Raw genomic sequence first — 21,974 nt, 5'->3', positions numbered from 1 at the left:
TGGGCAACCTTTGGCTGCCTAGTCGTATTCGTATATAATACATATGACTGCACTGGACAAGAAATGAGACTTTTTTTTCCTCTGAAGCTTAAGAAATTGAGAACATTTTTCTGAATAATAGAGCAATTGGCAGCAGTAAACTGGTGTTTTTATTTCTCACTAAACAAAAGAACATCTCAAAGGTAATAGCCAACTCATTGTTTTATGCTGCATTAATTGTAGAAAAAAAGGTATTCTCTTACATTTGTAGTACATAATTGTAGAAAAATGCATAATGTTTGAAACATGTATGATCACTTCTAATCCTTTTTAAAACTGTTGCTATTAGCAGCTGCCAATTGGCTGACAGAGTCTTCTTAGCTAAATTTGCAGGATGTAAACAGTCTATCTTATATTATACTACTACTGTCCAGAAAAAAACCCAGTAGCTAAGGAAGCTGCTGTCACATATAAAATTTGCCCAGGGACCCACTGCTGTGGAATCCTGGGAAATAGTCTGCTAGATAATGGGAATGTCAGCCCTCCTTGCACCATCTCCCTTTAGTGGGGCAGGACCCAGCTGTAGGAACTGTGAGCTTCAGTTTTGAGTTGAGATCAAGAGCAGCTGTTCTAAAGTCTAGGCAAAACTGTCCCCTCCACACCTGTCTCTGGCCGCACAGTGAGTGGCTAGGTCAACTGAAATACTGATAGTCTGTAAGCCTTCATTTATGTGTGTGAGATTTCAAGAAGAGTTGAGCTTTGGGGTTAATTCTAGGAAAATAAAACTACTATGTGAGGAGTAAGCTTGGGTTTTAATGAGCAGACTTTGTGCTCTGTGAAGTCAGTGACTTTTTAGGTGTTTTTTTCTTTCTTACTCAACAGTATCTAGTACATATTAGGCATGTTATAAATATTGGGTTGACCCAAGAGTTCGTTCAGGTTTTTCCCATACAATGGCTTTAGTAGCTCTTAGTTTGTCTTTAACTTCATTTGAAACGATTTTGTTAGATTGTATTGTGACAGCTGTCATATCAGCATGCATTAAAAAAGTCAAAATTGGTGAATTTTTGTGTAGCCATTTTAATATTGAAAATGGAAGAAAATATGCAACATTTTCAGCATATTATGCTTTATTATTTCAAGAAAGGTAAAAACGCAACTGAAACATGCAAAAAATTTGTACAGTGTGTGGAGAAGGTGCTGTGACTGATTGAATGTGTCAAAAGTGGTTTGCGAAGTTTCATGCCGGAGATTTCTTGGTGGATGATGCTCCACGTCAGGTAGATCAGTTGAAATTGATAGTGATCAAATTGAGACATTAATTGAGAACAATCAAAGTTATACCATGTAGAAGATAGCCAACCTACTCAAAATATCCAAATCAATAAAGTTCTTGGTGAAAATGAAAAATGTGTCTTTTACATATAAAACTAAACAGACATTTTGGCCAACTCATTATTTATTGTGATAGACATATTATTTTTCTGATAGAGACATTCTAATTGAAGAAAAACAGCAGCTGACATTCAGATGAGTAAGTAGGAGCTTTTGGGGACATGGACGTGAGTTCCTGTGCTGTACATTTTGTATTTGTGTGGTAGCTCATTTGCTAGAATGTTTCCACAGACTTCAGTCATTTATACATATATGTTGAATTAATTTTTCAAGGAAGATAATTAACTGCATTTTTGCTTTTCCATTTTTAAAAAGATGTGAAACCTAAGGTTTGTGTACCAAGTGGCATCTGCTTGGAACTGTAAGTCCCCAAGAGCACTTTAAAGTTCTGATAAAATTATGAAGAGGTGCTAGCAGACCATTTTAGTGGTTCCAAACTGTGTAATCTAGTGTGGGAAAAAAATCACAATTTTATGTAACATCTCCTACATTATTTGTCTAAATTTTATGACTAGGTTATTAACTTGATAAAATGTTTTTCTGTTGGTAGATTCTGCCTCTCCTTGCGTTGTACCAATATTTTGTTTCTGGAATTTGCCAAGACCTGGTCAGAAATCTAGAAGCAAGAATCCTCAAGGTATTTTCCAAATTTTGAAGACATTTGATATTTTTGAACTGTTAAAGGTATTGGCATGACTTAATTTTGTTCTAATACTCATAATAATAAGCTGGTAATAATAGGGTATATTGTTATTAAAAAGTCTTGCCTGTCATTGTATTAATGTGTGAAAATGAGCCAGTTAGATCATTTTACGCCTGGGCCTCAGTAAAGTGAAGAAGAGTTATACCTGGTAACAAGGTTCACCCAATACCAGTCGGTCTGGGAATCACCACTACTGAAAGGCTGGTTTACTGAAGGACTGGGGACTAGTGATTCCATTTGCTGCAGTTTCTGTGAATTTTTTTCCTAAGGATCTTTATGTATATTATGGTATACAGGAATTCAAAAAAATTTTAAATTTTCATTTTATTTTTACATTTATATTATATTTTTTCCATTACCATTTATCCCGCTATACCTTTCCCACCCCCACCCACACCCTCCCCCTTGCACTCACCACACTGTTGATTGCGCAGAAAGTTGAAGTGACAAAACACACAGGCCCAAACTCACAGTTAACTGTGGAACCTAGGAATCAGCCGAGGTTCTCTGCCGTCAAGATTCATGTGCAGTTGGCTTGAACCCCGTGTGGAGTGGAAACCTCTAGCACCTCATTTTCTCTGCCCCTTTCCCCCGTCATCTGTGGTTGCTCCTACTTCTGTTGAAATTGTTGTACACGGGTCACCTCACAATTCAGCACATTTGCTCCCTGTTCTGCATATCCTCACCTCTAATGTGCAATATTACAGCCCTGTTCCACATTACACACAGAGACACACACATTCACACACATGACACATTTACCCACGGCATTTATTTCCATGTTGGACTTTACTGAAAGTTGAGAACACAGGAAATCTTAAGATGAGGGAAAACAAACCGTTTACATCAATAAAGTAGTTTGTGAAACCAAAAAAACAACAACTAAAAATAAATGAATAAAAATGAAAATAAATGAAATAGAATATTTGGCATCTCTGAGCTTAAAATATTTCTTGTCCAACATCTCACACTTTGCCTCCCCTCCCGTAGCTTGGTGAGCCGTGTGGTGGTGCATGTTTCACAACTCACTCTAAAACACGAGTTCTGATTCGTAGCACTTGAAACTTCCGCGGTGTAAGTGCTCTCCCCAGAGCCCACTTTAGCCTACCAAGCGGGCATTACTGACTGTGGAACTGGGGCTCGATGTGCACTGTCAGCTCTTGCGACTGGGAGTGAGTGGGCTCCTGCAGCCTACTGGCATAACCCTCCTTCTCCTGTTTTGGAAATGCCCTCTACCCTTCTTCCCAAATCTTCCCTGTTTTCTAAGCAGTGGAAATTAGAATTTCATTTAAACTGTTCCCTACATCCAGACCCTGGCCTTGAGCCAATGTTTTCAGACCCAAATAGTCCATCATATTCTGTTTCTAAATAAAGTAACTTCCCTAAGAGGAAGTCAGTGCTGACTATTAAGATGATGTATTTTAATTTGGGAATAAATAATTCATCACCAGCCACGGTCATTTTTGAATTACCATTTCTGAGTTACCAAACTCTTAAAAGTTCTGCTTTTGAATTTCAATAACACTAAAAAAAAACACACACACATACAACTTTTCTCTCTCTTTAAAAAAAACTGCTCTCTTCAAGCTTGCATAATTCTTGAATGCTAGGGTCTGGATTTATTCATCTTTTAGTCCTGTATAATGTCTTGTAATAAATTCACATACTTGATATTCAGTAATTAATTACTCAATTGAATTTAAAATCTATAGACATTTATCAAGTGCCTTCTGTCCACACCTTCCTTGGTGTTTAGCAGGAACTAACCTAGAAGACACTTGGTAAATATTTATTGCTTTACCTCTAAACAACATTTATTGAGTATCCCTTGTATAAAAGTCCCATGTTAGTAACTCTAATCAAGGAAATGTAACCCCATGGCCCTTGCTTATAGGGACACAAAAATAAGAAAGAGAGACAGGACGTATACACAAAACATAACGTGGACACCTTCTACTTGATCATTTCCAAGTCAGTGTGAGGAATATTGTCTCCAGGAGTTTGAAAGAAGGAAAAATGACTTTGAGCCTCTGTTTTTCACAAAGTAGAAAAGATTTAGGCTTGAAAAGAATAGACCTCACTTCGCAGGAGAGAGGAAGAGGGAACATGCTTGGCAGACAATAGTGTGGAAGACAGAGAAGTGAGAAAGCATTCCCTTGCTTAGGGGGCAGGAGTGGCTGTGTTAGACCAGAGGGGAGGTTCTGTGTGGGGCGGTTGGAGCATAAGATAAATGAGAGAACCAGGGGTCCATGATGTGGACACAGCCAGGGGCCGGTCTTGAGTTCCAAACTGAGATGTAATGTGGAGGCTGAGCGGTAGGGGCAGTGAGGAGATTGGGCTAATGGTTTCGTTTTGTCTGTGATAAGAGGCAAGCATGGAAAGGTTGCAATGAGTGTCAGTAACATTTCAGAAGGAGATGGAAAAGGCACTGAAAGTACAAAGTTTTTGCTTACGTGACTGTCTTTTTTATTGGATTGTTAACTCGACAGGCCTCTTGACAACTGTTTTTGTACAGAGTAGCTCAAAAGCTAGTGAAGAAGTGTGGACTCCGTTCTGTAGCTGTGAGTTGCAAGGGGGAATTAATGATAGAAGTTTGAACAGGAGAAGGACGTGGTCAGATGTATCTGGGAACAGCACCAGGAGCAGAGTGAGCTGGAAGCAGGCTCTTACTGGCATAGTAGGTCCAAAAAACCCAACTGGAGCTTTAACAGAAGCAGTGAAGGCGGACAACCAGTGCATCACACAGAGGAAAGGAGTGACAGCCTAGTGAGCAGAGTTGGCCCGACTTTTCTGGGGTAAATTGGGGTCAGTGAGTGGGAAGGGAGAACAGTCATAGTCAGGAAATAGCAAACAATGCTGCTTTTTTGACAAGCCAGAGAGCAATAGGTCACACTATTCATTTTCTAAGTGCCCCAGTGTCTTTCAAGGAAAGCTTTAAGACCACTTTATGATCAGCTGGTCTGGCTTCACTTCAAAAGTGCCAACATCTTGAAGGATTTTTTACTCTTATCATATCCAACATTCCTGGAAAGAATATCATTAGTTCTGTGTCTGTGTGAGTGAAGGGTTGATTTATGGGTAGGTTTTTTCCCTTCTTCTGGCTTGTTTGTGTTCACAATGTTGGCCATTCCTGAAAATACATGCCCACTACCATCACCATTACTCTTTCGAGTGGTCTGATTGGCCCGATAAACTGAAACCAGAAACAGCCTTAACCGTTACAGGTCGTCCATGCACAGCGCCCGCACACAGATGTGAGGGGATATTTCCTCCCAGGGCGATGAGAAAAGTCCATCTAGAAGTCTGAAAGGGCTCCTGTGACTTCCTGAAGCCTACTTGGATGTTTTATGGCACTGGGAGGTTACAGCCCAAGGTCTCTTAGGCAAGAACCAAAGTGTACCACTCAACAGACAAGAAGATTTTTTCTCTATTAAAAATATTCTCCTGACTTTTTATGTTTTATTTTCATGTTATTGACACATCTTATTTTCCCTAACTTACCTTCTTTTATTTATTTAAAATTTGTACGCCCTTGAGATTCCTAAGGCTGTGCTTAAAGGAAAAGAGAGAGATGGGTATACATGTCAAAATAAACTGAATTTTTCTTTTCTATTATATATGTATTTCTATAATCTTTATCCAATTTTGTATATCGTCCCTTGCTTCTGCAATTTATCTTTCTCTATTCTCTAGGAAGTCACTAGATGTTTTCAAAATATAAGTCAGGTTAGGGCCCTGCTCTGTTCAAACTCTCCTTTAACTTATGACCCAGAGAACCAAACCCCAAGTCTCCACGCTGGGGTGCAGGCCCCCGCTCACACCTATTTCCCAGTCCTCGTCCCCTCTCTCCCTAAGCTTCCGCTACACAGGCTGCCCCTGGAGCACACCAGGCCCCCCACACTGCTCCTGATGCTCCGTGACCTTTGTACTCGGGGTCCCTCAGCAGATTTTCTTGTGTCTCTCTCCCTTACATCATTTCCACATCTTCTCTTAAAGATATTTCCCTCAGAGAAGTTCTTCCTGACCACAGTTTTGAAAATAGCAGTTTTGTCAGAACCCTCAATCCGTTGTCATACTTTGTACATCCTTATGTGTCACTCAAATTCAGGCAAACATTCTGACGGAATGTAAAGTCCAAGAGGGCTTGGTGCATAAGAGGTGCTCAGTAAACCCGTTAAATGAATGAGTGAATGAATGAATAAGTTTGATCAAGAACTTCTTTTTCCTTGTAACTTCCTGATGAAAAGTTCTGCTGGAGTATATTAAAAATAAGCCATGCACAATATATAGTTACCAATTAATTAATGTTAAGTATATGTCTTTAAAATCGACAGTGCCCATTAATCATGGATAAGAAAATGAATGGTTGTCTCTGTTGTGGAGTTCCTCTGCCGGTCTGTTCGACTCCCTTCAGAGTGTTAGAGAACATCGGGAGCATTTTTGTTTTATTTTTCTTTTAAATCATAGTTCAGCACTCAGTTATTTTTCAACTCTTCCATGCTTATCACATTTCACGTGTTTGCTCTAATGCAGTGGCCGCGTCTGATGCCCGGCCGTGGTTCTCGGTACTCTCCTGCTGCTGTCGGTTAGTGGCTGGGCCTGTCGCACGTGCGGACGGTCTTACATGCAGACGCATGCGTCTCCGACACCCACGCTTACCAGACATTCATGCATGTGTAACATGTTACCCACACTACACACAAAGTTTGGATCTCAGTTGATGATTCTTCTCTAAAATTTTTATTTTTTAAAGTAAAAAAATGTTTAATTTAAAATCTTGATTTTTTTTCTCTCCTTTAAAGATTGAAGTTCTTACAGATTTAAGATTCTTTTCTGAAGCCTTTCATGAGATGTCCCAGATTTTTTATGGAAAGAACATGCCTTCCTTAATACCTGCCGGAGTTAAAACCAGTGTGAAAGTGAAGGTAAACCTGTTGACTTGATACAAAGCCATTTCTTCACCTTTTGAAGGCTGCGTTCCTGACTTCCAGGGGACGCTTCCCCAAAGGTGTTTTGACAAGTCTCTGATTCTGTAGACCTGTTCGTTAAGCCTGATGATAGCTGTCACCAGGCTTTCACAGGTTTCATTTGTCTGTCCTGGAAGGTGTCCCCGGGGGAGGGTGTGTGGTCTCAGTGTAGATTTTCACAGTGAAATTCTGGCTCGACATTGTAATTATCATGGGTGGCCTCAGTAGACACCTCTATCAGCCATTGCCTCTTAGACTTTGGGGGCTAATCTTATAATTTCAGATTAATGTTCTTTTTTTTTGGTAAAGGTTTATTTTATTTATTTATTTATTTTTAGAGAGGGGGAGAGAAGGAGAAAGAGAGGGAGAGAAACATCAGTGTGTGGTTGCCCCTCACATGGCCCTGACCAGGGAGCTGGCCCTTAACCCAAGCATGCACCCTGACTGGGAATCAAACTGGCGACCTCCTGGTTCACAGCCCGTGCTCAATCCACTGAGCTACACCAGCCAGAGCTCAGATTAATGTTCTTAGCACAGTTTCTCCTCATGTCTTATTTGGATGTTTTTGACTAGTATACTTTATACCAAAGAGTGAAGCATGTATTTTTCAAATTTATTCTGATTTCTGTGAGGAGAGGACATTCCTCTACTTTGTCTACTCTTTTTTGATTTGGGGAGATTATTTTACCTGGCTTACTTAATTTGTATTTGTAAATCAGATAATTGAGGCAGCCTTAAAACTGAATACAGGTGTTGTTTATATTTAAATCAGAGTGAACTGTGACTTTCCCCCTGAACTGTGACTTTAGGGTGATCTGGGAATCACTGGGCGATCTTGTTTTAGGGAGGTACTTGGGCTCTGGTGCACCAGCAATACAGGAAATAGAAGGAGGTAACAAGTCAGTTTCCTGGGGGACACTGCGTGTGTGAGGAGGGAGACTGGTAGACAGATGTCCGCTGCTGGCATTCATCCTGGGAGTACCTACAACAAGCTGGGGAATAGGCTGTAAATCCTGAAACTTACCTGCTTAAGCTGACACTATATTTACATGTAGTAGATTAATTACTTGAACATATTCCCCTAAAACGCATCTGCTAATTTCTCAGTCTGACTGCTACAGCATTGTAATTTTCTGCAATAGGGCAAGTGTGAGGTTATCTACAGAAAATCCTAAGAGGGACCTTCAATAGGCATGGGACACATGTGTTTGTGTGTGTGTGTGTGTACATGTATCTGTTTATCTGTCTTTTGGGGAATCAGTTGTTTTGTTCATTTTCTGTGACGTGAATTAATTTATTTTCTTACCTCAGTAAAATTAGCAGTATTTTTCTTTTGCTTGCTTCTCAGTCAACAGCCTTTTCCTATAGTAAATGGTTTATATTTTGTCATTAAAATCATGCATTAATTCATTTAAATATTTATTGAGAGCTTACTGAATACAGGCACTATTCCAGGCATGAGGACAGAACAGTGTGAAGATTCATAGAGTTATAGCCTTCCTGGAGGCATGCTACTCTTGGACAGTCTAGGGAAGTAGGCAAAGAATGAACATACTAAGCACATAAATATATATTGGGTGGTGATGTGCTGTGAGGACAGAGTATCCAGAGCAGCAGGGGGCTGTTTTATTGAGGGTGGTTTGGGAAGTCCCTCTAATAAGGGAGTTTTGAGGGTGAAAGGTTTGAGAGAGCAATCTTCCAAAAAGGAGGAGCTGCACGGCAAAGGCCCTGAGGGGGATTCCTATAAGCCATGGTTAAGGAAAACTAAGGAGATAGGTGAGGCTGGAAGACAGAGGAAGAGGAGAAGAGGGTGGGATCCAGGAACAGGTCTTAGAGGACCTTATGGGCCTTGGCCAGGGCTGGACTTTACTCTAAATGAGATGGAAACCTTACAGAACTTTGAACAGAGGAATGACGGGATAGGAATTAAATTCCTTTTTTAAAAAAAGATTTTATCTATTTATTTTTAGAGAGGGAAGGGAGAGAGAAAGAGAGAGAGAAACATCAATGTGTGGTTGCTGGGGGCCATGGCCTGCAACCTAGGCATGTGCCCTGACTGGGAATCGAACCTGTGATGCCTGGTTCACAGCCTGCGCTCAATCCATTGAGCTACGCCAGCCAGGGCAGGAATTAAATTTCAAAGGACCACTTTGCTTGCTGTTTGTGGACTAGACTGTGGCTAAGCATAAAGGACTGTGGGTATAAGTGGGGAGACCAGCTAGAAGGCCTTGGCACATAATCTGAATGAGATGTGGCAATGGGTGGGGCATGGTGGTGGAAGGAGTGAAAAGTGGTTCATTTCTGGGCATTGTGACAGTAGAGCTGGCAGCGTTTGCGGAAGATGGTTTCAGTGTGGGACGTAAGAGAATGGAATCAAGTATGACTGCAAAGTGTTCAACCTGAGCAACTGGTAGGAAGGAGTTTTTATGAACTACAGTGGGGAATACTGCTCCGGCAGGGGTGGCACAGGTCCCGTATGAGACTTCTAGTAGATGCGCAGGTGGAGATGCAGAGCGCATATGATCTGGATTTTGGGGGAGAGGTTGGGGCTTCAGGTAGATTTGGGATCATTAGCACAGAGGTTTCCAGTCAGAGAACTGGATGAAATCAGCTGGGGAGTGAAGTAGATGAAAAATGTAAGAGTCAGAGAACGGGCCCTGAGAGTCCGCTGCCTTTAGGATCCAAGAGTGAGAGAAGGAGAAAGAAACCAGTTGGGTAGCAAGAGAAACAAGAGAGAGTTTTCAATGGCCACCACTTTTACCAAAATAAACAATGAAGCTGAAATAATCTGAAGCCAAAATTGAAAGGTAAATTCCAAACTTCATTTTTATGGACTAGTTATCATAAGGCAAAAGTATGGGTGCATTGTCTCCCAGGGGTTATGACTTCAAATTTTGTATCTTCAGAGTTAATTTGCAGCTTTACAGCTTCAACTGGGAGTTTAAAAAGTATAATTGAAAGAGGAAATGTGCTCAGGGCTTATAATAGGTGCTAATGTTGGCAGGCTGCAGGCCAGTTGTTTAAAGAGAGAGAATTAATGAGTCAGTCAGATTTCAGTTGTCAAAGAAGTACAGTAAGTCCTCACTTAAAGTCACCTGATTTATTCTTAGAAATTGCAACTCTAAGTGCAACAAGGTATCCTGAAACCAATATCATAAGAAAACTGATATAACAAAGAGGTAATTCCTGTGGCATAATTCTGGTCACAAAAAACAAATGTCACCAAACTTCTAAATGAAGGCTCAAACCCCATCTAATATGAATCATTAAAATAAATATGAGCTGTACATACATGTAAGAAAGATGAATAAAAGCAAGTAAGATAATGATGTTCCAACCCGCTTATTTCATTTCAGGGTCATGGGTAGCTGGAGCCTATCCCAGCAGCTCAGATGCCCAATGGGAACCCACCCTGGACTGAAAGTCTTCCACCACAGGGTGCACTCACACACCCACATGCACCCAGACTGGGACAATTTAGAAACACCATTTAACCCAACACGTACATCTCTGTGATGTGGGAGGAACTCGGGAGTCCCCAGGGAAAATGCGCACAGACATGGGGAGAACATGCAAACTCCACACAGACAGTGGCCCCTGCTGGAAATCCATTTTTGTCCCTCATCAACATTATACAAATGACATTGAATGGAACAATGTAATTTGAGGACCTGCTCTGTCTGAAAAAGTCTTGCATATTATTGTTGGACTTTTCACAGGCTTTTAAAACATTGTCTTTTAACATTATACTCATTAAGGTTCTGCTCTCATCACCAAGTCTAAAGACCCATCAACTCTCTTCAAATTATATCACCAAATATCTCCCCCTGGATTCAGTTATGCATTTTAGGATGTATTATAGGAGGTAAAGAATATTTTCAAAAAAAGGAAAAAAATTAAAACACTGCCAACACTTTCAATAAGAGCTTTCTGTGATGTCTTGGTTTAGGGGTTCCACAAAAACAGATCCTGAGACAAAGATTTGGAAGCAAGTAGCATTTCTGGGAGGTAGTTCCAGAAAGAACTCACTTCTAAGTGAGTGGGAAAGTCTGATAGAGACGGGAGGAGAAGCATTCCATGGATCATTGATGAGGTCACTGCTGAGGGCAGTTGGGACCCTCAGAGAGACCGACTAGAACCGTCTCTGTTCGTCATTGGTATGGGATGCTCCCTGCACTTCTGGCCTCTCCTGAATGCTCTTGTGGCCACAGAATACTCTCAAGCAATGAGGCACAGGTGAAGTAGGATACTTTCTGTATCTGAGCGGCCTATCCACAAAAGCTGCTGGTGACTTCCAGATGACCGAGGACATATGACCAGGGCATCAGTATTGACATCTACAATGGACACTTTTCAAAAGGGCCTTCTGTGCCCAGAGAAATGCACCCTAGTTTATGATAAAACAGTCTCCCGTAGCAAATAAGTTGAATATTTCTTTACACAACATTATACAATATTTAGAGCCAAACATATTAATAGGTAATTCACTAAAAAAGAAAAGAACCACAAAAAGAGTCATTCTGAAGAGTAATACAATTTAACCTCAAACTGGCCAAGATTATATATATCCTCACTCGAGGACAATTTTGCATTGTTTGTGGAGAGAGAGGAAGGAAGAGATGAGAGAGAAAGAGAAACATTGATTGGTTGTCTTTTCATATGTGTCCTGACTGGGGATCGAACCTGTGACTTTTTGGTTTACAGACTGTGCTCCAACCGCATCACAGTGGCCAGGCCTGGCCAAGATATTTTTAAGTGCTAATACGCAATGCTGTTAAAAGTGCAACAATCCTGGCATTTTCAAACAACATGGGTGGAAGTATAAGTTAAGCCAGTTCCTTTCAGTTTTCTCAATATATTCTTGTTTTACAACCCTGTAATTCCACTTCCGGGGATGTCTCCAAAGGTGATAATAAGAAATACAGACAAAACAGTCACCAGCGTTATTTAAACAGACTACATGGTGGAGTGGGGGTGGGAAGTGCTCCCCTTCGATGTCTAGCAGTAGCGGAGAGTTGAAGTTGTTATGCTCCAATCAGAGGATGGAACATTGCGTAGCCACTAGGCTGAGGTTTATAAATAATGGAGTGGGAAAATAATTATGATGTAACGTTAAGTGAAAAGGAATACAGATCTGTATATGAAAATTTAAAATACAATGGAGACAACTGTACTTGAACAAAAATAAAAAAATAAAAATAAAATAAAATACTCCAAAAAGACATTAAAATATTAACACTGACAACCTAAAAAAGTTGATATAACTGTGATGTTTACTTTCTTAATAATATTTTCTATTATTCTTGTCTTTTCTGACTATAACCTATAGTACTTTTATAATAAACATGATGCTTAAAATATGTTTAGAACACATTAACAGTTTTATTTAAAAGAACACTCAATATTTTTGTTTCTAATGTTAATATTTTGTATTTTGACAGGTCTTTCAATCATTTGACTCAGGAAAGCCTCTTACTAGTAAAGAAAATATGCAGGTAAGGATACCAGCAGTTTATAAACATTGGATATGTTGTGTGGATAATTTTTGAGTCATTTCAACCTATTTGGTAGCTACAATCTTTGTTTTTGAAAATCCTCTGTGTACTACACTCTTTGATTTCTCAAAATGCTGAAAGCAGAGGTAAGATTGGACCCAGACTGATCTGGTTTTCAGATTGGGCAAATATCCACTATTGCTCCTAAATTTTTTGATAACACATGTGCATTCAGATTGTTCGTCTAGCCATATCAAGTGTCTAACTTTGATATTTGATTACCTACACAATAATGGCTGACCTACACAATAATGACCTTGATTATAAGAAAACTATTTAGTATATTTTGCAATAGCCCACTTGTTCAACACAGCTTTTACTCCTATCCTTTGCCCCAGTTTGAGACCACCTTTCAGGCAATGGTTTGGAAGTTTTTCTTTTCTTCTTTTATTTAACATTTTTATTAGGATGTAATTGACATATCACACTGTAGAAGTTCAAGGTGTACACATGTTATTTTGACACATTTATATATTGCACTACCGTTACTACCATGGAGATAGCGGCTCCTCTAGTTTCCCCAATATTTCTTACAAAGAGAGGGCTAGACTGCCCATCTCAATATGTTTGTTCTTGTTGATGACCAAATGGTTGGGCTTTAAGCTTTTGACCTAGTAGCATTTAACTAACTGGAAATAATCATTTTTAAAGATCTTAGGACTGTGGGCAGTCTGTCTTCTAGAAGGTGTTGGAGCACAAGAGTGGGGGTGCACCCGCTGCTAAAGGGGTGACGGACAGGCAAGGGGCTCGCGCTCCCCGGTGACAGCTCATGCATGTGGGCAAGTGTAGATCGTTTTAATGTTTTAAATGCTAGGAAACAGCATTCTGTTTTACTGAGGAAGGTATTTTTTTCGTGAAATAATTTTGAGAGACACTTCTTCAAAATTGCTTTATTTTCGTTTTCCCTAATTTTAATAAGAATATATCCACCTTTTATCAAATGTATCCTTATTACTTTTCTATTTAATTTCACAAACTTTACTTATAATTATGCTTCACATGATTCATTGTTTTTGCTGTGAAGTTTCATTTATAAACAAACTGCCTGAAATGAAAGAACTGGTATTAGAAAGATATAAATACATATGCATATTTCATTTTAGTGTTCCAAGATCTTGGGATGTTTAAGAATATTTATTTCTTTCCAGTCATAAATGCCAAAGCATCCTAAAAATTATTTTTGAAGGAGTGGTTGGGGATCTAAAAAGAATGTCTGCCTTATCATTTCTTTTTAAACAAAAAGAGACTCATAGAATAATGGAAAACTGATTTCTATTAGCTACTTAATTAAAACAGAACTGTTGGTCTGCTCAAGACTCTTCAGATTACACTTTGCATTTTTTTTGTATAGAGTGAGAGAAAGGAGTGTTAAATAGCATTTCTAATTAATCTTCTTTTGATTCTCAAGTGTTTGTGTGTAATTGTCAAGACTCATTAAATCACTGCCGGTAAGAGAAAAGAGAAGAGAAAACTCCTCTTCCCCATCCCCGCAACCGATCTGCAGGGTTTTTTCTAGACCCAGAACATCAGCCATTTCCCTCCTACAGCATTCTGTTGCAGCTCAGGCTGAGTGCTGCTCCCAGTCTGGCTCTTCAGCTCGTGTTCCTTCCCGCCCTTTAGGAGGGTTGAGAAAGGAGGATGAACAATAGCAGCAGCAGATTTCCCCGCTGCCAGCGGTGCCGCGAATGCCCCCAAAAACAATGAGAATTTTTTTCCTTTGCATGCACATAAAACAAATACTTTCTTTCTTTTCTAGAATCAACAGCCCCAGCTTCTGCATTTTATATGAATTCAACAAATCTGTAGTAAGAGCCTACTGTAGGCAAGGTGCTATTCTGGTACTGTCAAATAAACACATCCCTCGACAACGCAAACTCCAAGGCCTTGGGAAGCTTATATTTTAGTGGGCAAGACTAGCAATAAACATATGAGTGAATGTGATAAATAAGTAAATGATGCAGTGTGTTAGAAGGTGAGCCATGCTGGGGGGAAAATGAACCCAGTAGTGTGTAAGGGGACTGGGAACGTGGGGCTATGTTGGGGGTTGTGACTTTAAATAGGTGATCGGGTTAGTCTTCACTGAGGTGGTATTTGTGAGTAGATTTGAAACAAGCAAAGGCACAAGTCATATGAAATGTGGGGAAAGAATAATCTATGAAGGCGGTACAGTGATTGCCAAGGCCCCGGGGCAGGACTGCCCAGCACGGTGAGGAGCATGCTGGCCAGCGTTACTAGAACTGGGTGAATGATGGGAGTGCGGCAGGGGATGAGGTCGGAGAGGTGACAGGGTGCCAGTTTGACAAGGGCCTTGTAGGGCCTTGGTGAGTTAGGTTCTTACTCTGAACAGAAAGGGGGAGCCACTGGAGGGTTTAAAACAGAGGTGTGGCCTGATGGGCTTCTGTTTTAAAAGGATTACTTTAGCTAATCCGTTGAGCCCACTGGGTACTACCCCACTGTTCCAGTGCAGTGAATCAACAACACAAATCCCCAACCCTCCTAGAGCTTTAGGTTTGCGTGTGTATGCACGTGTGGGGGTAGGGGATGGGTTTGTGGGGGTTGGCTAGGAGTACAGTTCTGGACATGTTCAGTTTGAGATACCTGTTAGATATTTAAGTGAAGGTATTGAGTCAGAAATTGATCATATGTGTCTTGAGTTCAGAAGAGAGATTGGAGCTGGAGAAAAAAAACTTTTATTTCACCCCGGGCCTGATTAAGACCAGCTAAGGGAGGGGGTGAGGAGACAGGAGAGGGCGCAGCCCTGAGACCCTCCCATGTTCAGAGGTGGGGGAGAACGGGAAGGACCAGCCGGGGGGTCTGCCGAGGAGTGGCCAGTGGGGTAGGAAAGAAATCGAGGGAGCGTGGTGGCCTGGAAGCTAAGAGAAATGTTTTCAGAAGAGAGAATGATGAATGTGCCAAATGCTGCTGATGAATCAAGCACCATAATTTACCGAGCCCTAAAAATGCAATTTTTTTCACATTTAACATCTCTGAAATTAGAACAAATTCTACAGTTGAAGCCCTGTGACAGTTTAATTGGCATATGAGATAATGTTTTGCAGATCAGTGATTTTTCAACCTTTGCATGTCATGACACACATAAACCCATTATTTAAAATTCTGCGGCACACCAAACAATACCTTTTTCCTTCTCTGAGAAATAATACAGGTATAATTTTGATTCTTTCACACCAGGTGGCTATTGTGTTGACTGTTGTCGTTGTTTAATTTGACAGTTTAAGGGAAAAGAGGCCAGCGCCCCTGGCTAAGTAGTCAGGGGTTGTATGCTTTCAAAATTCTTGTGGCAAGAATCTTGTGGAAGAATTCTTGTGGTTGAAAATCGCTGTCTTAGGTTATAAGTAATATGACAAAGGAGGACTAAGAACTGAACATTGGATTAGTCAAGTTCAGGCCATTGGTGACATTGACCGAAGGGTTTCACTGTAGGGAAGGAGTGGGGTTATAAGCAAATGAAAGGAGAGAAATTAGAATATTGACAACTCTTTAGGCCCTGCTGTAAAGAGGAGCAACAATTGGGGAAGTAGCTGGAGAGAGAGTCAGGTCATTAGGGTTTTCGTTTTCTGAGGTGGAGAAGGTAGCATGGCTCTGTGCTGATGGGAATGTCACTGTAGAAAAGGCACATTTACGATGTAGGGAGAATGAGTTGACCAGTGGGGACAGGGTCGGTGGCTTAAGTGCCAGAAAAGAAGGTGGCACGGTGGGGCAGGTGCTTGGGTAGGCTGGAGAGAGGGTGGCATCTGTGGGGTCTGTGGACACTACTTTGCTGCAATATTCTCAGTTATGTAGAGAAAGCAAGGTCATTAACTGGGAGGGACATTAGGCAGGAAGAGTTAAAATTGAGAAACAAGAGAAGTGTGAAGATGGTTGCCTAGGAGAGAGTGAGAATGAGTGGACTGCGAAAGTGTAGAATGAATGGGCAGCGCTGAGGTTTGGTCAGGAACTTAAAGTGGGAGCATTGGCCATGACTGCATGATTTTCTCCTGCCTCCTTCATCCGCAGTGTGTGTGTCCCAGGAAGGTTCTATGTTGGATTTCACCAGGGCTGTGACCTTGCTAGGGAAGTGTGTACACACGGGACTGGGGCCTGGGAGTTGAGGGTGTACACAAGGTGGAGTTCTAATGATTGAGCGTGGATCTAAGCTTGGAGGGAGCTTGCTTATCCACCCATTCCTGTCCTCATAGCTCTGACTGACTCCTGTTAAAGGAGAGCAGCCAGCATGCATGCATAGCTGATGAGCTTTTGCAGTCTCTCTGTTTTGAAGGTGTTGCCACCCTTGCTTGCAGCCCTGGTTCACTCTCATCATGTGGTGGGGCTGGTCTCGTGAGGCACAGGCCCCAAGGTTGGTGGGGAACTTCGGAAGGGAGCGCTGTGGAGCTGCCGTTTCTCTTGATAGACCCACTATTCATGGTACCTCGTGTCTGCCCCTGTGTTTTCTCACCCCAACTCAGATGAGGAATGCAAGAGAAGACTAAAGCTAATGATATCTAAAACCAATATTTTACTTATTAATCTTTTAAATTTCCCCCCATTTTTCTTAGGCACTTGATGAATTAATGCAGAAAGGCTTGCCTCAAGTTCTGATTGTAATTGGCCATCAGCATCTCTTAAATAAGTTTTCCTTCGTGAAGGCATACTTGTTAGTAAGTGTGGCTGCAACAATAAATTGTGTCCCGGAAAATCTGTTACGAACAGGCTACCACGGATTTTCGTCCGAGAGGAGCAGAGCCAATCTCCCAAGCTTGAAAGGTAACCTTCTGCTTTATTGTTTGCTTGCTTTTCTTCTCGCTTTCTCCAACTGTGCCTGTCTGCACCCCGGTAATCCTTATGAACAATTTAGTGTCTGTTCTTCCATATTTTTTTTGAAACTTACTAATGACATACATATGTGTTTATGTTTATGTTTGGGGTCACATCCATCCATATATCTCCACAGGCATACATTACACACACACACACACACACCCCAAATAGAATTTGTCATTTATTCAAATGATGTATTTCTATGTCTTTTCTGCATCTTGCCTTTCTCACGCAGAAGAATTTCACTAAAACCATTCTTATGCCAGCTGCGTTGCTTTGGTTCACTGTCCTGGCTGTGCGGCACGGTGTTCCCCGCCGTGAGTGACCCGCGCTTACTCATGCAGCCCCATCGATACGCATTCACTTTGTTTCCAGGGAGCAGGGCCGCAGCATTGCAGGTCCATGTGATATAATGCACAGTTCCGTGGGATAAGGTGCCCACAGATGGGACTTATGGGCTGCACATAGTGTGGATGTAGTTTGCAAGTGTATTCGACATCATCATAAAAATAATTGGTTTTCACCATCAAGTACCATGTTAACGGTGGGTTTTTATATATATATATATGTCTTTTATCAGAGAGAGGAATTTCTCTTCCATTCCTAGTTTGTTGAATGATTTTGTCATGATAGATTGTTGAATTTTATTAAATGCCTTCTCTGCATCTATTAAGATGATTCTGTGATTTTTGTTTCTTTTATAGTAATATGGTATATTATGTTGATTTTTGAATGTTTAACCGATCTTGCTTTCTTCATCACGGTGCATAATTATTTTTATGTGTTGCTGGTTTCTGTTTGCTGATATTTTGCTGAAGATATACAAATCCATATTTATAGAGATATTGGTGTGTAGTTTTCTTTTTTTGTGACGTCTTTGTCTAGTTTTGGTATCAGAGTAATATTGGCCTCTGTTTTAAAATGTACACTTTATTATTATTCTGAGATAATAAGGCCAGCAGGTTAGAAGGTGGCTGCCTTTGAACACAGTTCGTGATGTACATCTCCCCAGAGAAGGGCTGTGCCACACTCTGGAAGGGCCGCCGGGGGAGAGCCACACGGGAGGACGCAGGAGCAGTGAGGAAAACATGGGTCGGAATCCTGTGAGGGTCGATATTCTCTCATGCCGATGCTCCCTGTGAAAAAATCACAGGGTTTTTTCCTCTCGGGCTCCAGGCATTTGTTTTCTTTGTCTCTCACTTTCTTCTTTCGGGGAGAAGATGCAGGCCCGGATCTTCCTGCTGGGCTTTTCCCAGTGCTCAAGCCTTCCCTTAGGCTCAGCCCACTCCCAGCTCCAGAAGCTCCTAGTGTAGGAGTAGAGTCAGGTAGGGGGTGAGAGGAAATCAGTGTGTATTCCGACCTGTGTTATTCTAGACTCATTCTTCCTACTCGACTCACTTAGTGTCTTTAGGTGGGTGAGTTTTGCGGTAATTCCTAGTCAAATAACGACTTGTAGTAGTTTTTCTCTCTTTTCTCTAGTCCAGAATAAGGGTCAGCTTCGTATCGTGGGTGGGAATTCTGAGATATTTAAGGATTATCAATTGTGCTGTTTCAAATGGCGTCATTCTCCAATCCTAGAGCTTGTGAAAATCAGAAGAACTGATGCTTCCAAGAAGATCTTATTAAAATATTATAAATATCTAGAAGACCCCAAATACTTTGAGGACCTTAAGAGGTTCTGGAACCAGCAGCTCATCACTTGAATAACATCACTAAGCATCCAAAAGATCCTTTCAGAATTGTCTGATTTGTTGTATGAATTGGCCTCAGTCTTCTAATGTGTGATGTTTAGAGACTATTTAATATAGCAATATATTTCTAGTTACTACTGTACGGTTTTTAGCATTAAATTTATGGATAGTTTCCCAATTAATGATGGTTTTATAAACTAGAATTGACTTTTAAACTAACCACAGATATCCTTGGTTCTTTCAAAATTTTGTGTCTTATAGATCTCTGTTTAAAGGATGATAGAAACTCATTTAATCATCTTAGCCATCTTAGAAAAGTGAAAGATGAATTCACACTTAGCACAATAAAGGTAAGTTTTACAATGTTTTCAAGTCATAGTAAATCAGTTACCAAGATGCCCACCATTTGGCCACTGACAGGCCCACTTTCTGGGTTGTGCTTGCTGTTAGGCGACCGGGTAGAGCTCTTGCCTCGGCCTGGGCTGGGCTGAGGTGGAGTCTATTCCCCGTGAGAAAAAGCCAGATACCCAGAGGTGTCAGACTCCGATTCCACCACCCAACCGGGTGCTGCCGGACATGCAGTTTTTTATTTGAGAGGGTTTCAGTGTTCCAAACCCTGTTTCTCATTTCCTAATATTAACAGTGAAACAACAGCAACGAAAACAGCTACCATGTGTTCAGTGCTTTCCACATGTCAGGTATTATGTGTGATTATTTTCACAGGCCTATGGTGTAGGTATTAATCGTTTTTGAACTATGTTGTGCTGAACCATCAGAAAACTGAAGCTTAGACGGCAGGAAATTCACTAACATGATGCAACTAATAAAATATAGACCATGCACTTAACCATCATGCAGACTGGCTTTAGAACTCCTACAGTATTTACTTCTCTGTACACCCAAGACTTCAGAGGCCCGTTCCTGGAAGGACTGGTTGGTCCCTTTCTGTTTTGCCATGTCAGGGTGCGATTTCCCATTGATGGCCCACTGTAAAATCTCCTTGTCCTCACATGACCCGTGAGGTGACATAGCTAACTTGAAATGCAGTAGATTCTTATTATTCACAGATTCAGTGTTTGCTAATTTGCCAATGCTAAAATTTATTTATAACCCCAAATCAGTATTTATGGCTCCTTTGTGCTCCTTTGTGAACGTGGCAGAGCATAGTAAGGTGAGCCTTGCCCAGCACACACTTTCCTAGCTGGGTAGAACGAGACGATGCACTAAGCTTTTGTTTCCCCCTCCTACTATACATAAGTGTCCTTTTGACGGTCTATTTATTGCCACATTTAAAAAAATGTTGTGTTTTTTTGGTTGCTTGTTGCAGTATGACCCACAAGCTCTAGTGCTAAAGTTCTGTTCAGTGTTTCTGAGTACAACAGGGTTGTGATGTGCCCTATGGAGAAAATAAGTGGGTTAGTTAAGTTTCAGTCAGGCATTAGTTATGGAACTATTGGCTGTGAGTTCAAGGTTAACGAATCTATAGTATATATTAAATAATATGTTTTTAAACATAAACACACATTGAACAAGGTTATATATTGATCAGCTGACAAAAAATGTTGTGGCCAGAGGCTCCCAGGAACACACACTCCTGTATTTCCCCTAGGAACAATGGTTCGGTGTTTGCTAATTCAGTGTCTGCAGCAACTTTATTGAATGTAACTGCTGTAAATAAGCATGTGTGAGCATCAGCAGCACATTCACTAAAGGGCAACTGTTGTACGTGTTTACTCTTGCCATTACTTTCCTTTTCATTCTCTGTTGCGTTTTCACTGTTCACTGATGGTGATCGAATTTCCTTTTTTGATCTTCACTTGTCATTACTTGCCAGTGCAAAAAATACTTGATGGCTAAGAATGAGGTGTTATTTGTATCATTTCTGAACTCGGGTAATTGTGTGGTCTTCTTTTTTTAAGTCAATTTTACTGACAGAAGCTGAAGAGAAGCTAAATCTCCTCTTGTCTGAGCTGGGGCAGCCAGGCCAGAAGGACCTCTCCCAGTGGTCGGCGGGCCCACTGGAGATCGTGGTGCAGGCCCGGCTGCAGCTGGCTGAGATCGCCCTGCAGAGGCACCGGGCCGCCTACAGGTGAGAGTCTCCGTGCCTGGGGAGAGTTCTCCTCACTTGAAGGTGTTAAATACGACTAAACTTTATAAATTCTTAGATTAGTAGAGCCTACTTATTTTTCATTATTCAAGGAAGTTTCAATACATTATTTTTCTGAAAACTGCAGATTAAATACATTGTCTTTTTTAATCTTCCAGCTTTTTTTTTTATTATACTGAAATTCCATGCATTAAACTCCATGCGTTCAATTCAGAGTTTGGAAGGGGAGTTAATTTTGAGATGGTCATTTTCTTGGTAAAGGAGGAGCCCCCCTGCAGTTTTTGCAAAGGGGGCAATCAATTCAGCAGAAATCCCCTTTTGCTTTGATTGGAAACATACAATCATTTCATCAGTGAGAGCCTTGACTGAAGGCCATTCTGTGATTAACAGCCTCTACATTTGATTTTATGCCAGAGACAGTATAAGTTTTTGGAAATTTATACTTTCTGTGGTTTCTAAGCAGTGATGAAATCCGTAAAGCCTATTTGGAGCAGTGATTCTCAGAGTGTGGTCTGCAGATCCCTAGGTGTGTCCCTGAGAGCTTTACAGGGGTCTGTGAGATCAAAACCATTGTTATAATAAAACCAGGATGCCGTTCGCCTTCTTCTTGTGTTGTTATGTCCATTGATGCTGCAAAAGCCACAGTGGTAACGCTTCTGGGTCTCCCTGTGGGTCAAAGCGGCCCCAACTGTGTAGTCACGGCTGCTTCACTGCCACACACTTGCAGTTGAAGAAGGGTCAGCTTCACTGACAAGTGCC

At 41.0% G+C, this 21,974-nt stretch overlaps 1 protein-coding gene across 1 annotated transcript in view; it reads left to right on the top strand.

The window, feature by feature from the left end:
- Positions 1 to 21,974, top strand: part of CFAP54 (cilia and flagella associated protein 54) — a 250,390-nt gene that overhangs the window by 151,386 nt on the left and 77,030 nt on the right. The window contains exons 46-51 of the mRNA XM_045826558.1: positions 1,925 to 2,011; positions 6,880 to 7,002; positions 12,486 to 12,539; positions 17,156 to 17,363; positions 19,370 to 19,458; positions 21,028 to 21,197. Coding sequence (XP_045682514.1) covers positions 1,925 to 2,011; positions 6,880 to 7,002; positions 12,486 to 12,539; positions 17,156 to 17,363; positions 19,370 to 19,458; positions 21,028 to 21,197 — 731 coding nt within the window. The remainder of the gene's footprint in view (positions 1 to 1,924; positions 2,012 to 6,879; positions 7,003 to 12,485; positions 12,540 to 17,155; positions 17,364 to 19,369; positions 19,459 to 21,027; positions 21,198 to 21,974) is intronic.

The sequence above is a fragment of the Phyllostomus hastatus genome, unplaced genomic scaffold (assembly GCF_019186645.2).
Source record: "Phyllostomus hastatus isolate PE091 unplaced genomic scaffold, TTU_PhHast_1.1 phas_scaffold_755, whole genome shotgun sequence".
NCBI lineage: Eukaryota > Metazoa > Chordata > Mammalia > Chiroptera > Phyllostomidae > Phyllostomus > Phyllostomus hastatus.
Note: the sequence above shows the minus strand (reverse complement) of the source record. Positions and strands in the feature narration are given on the sequence as shown.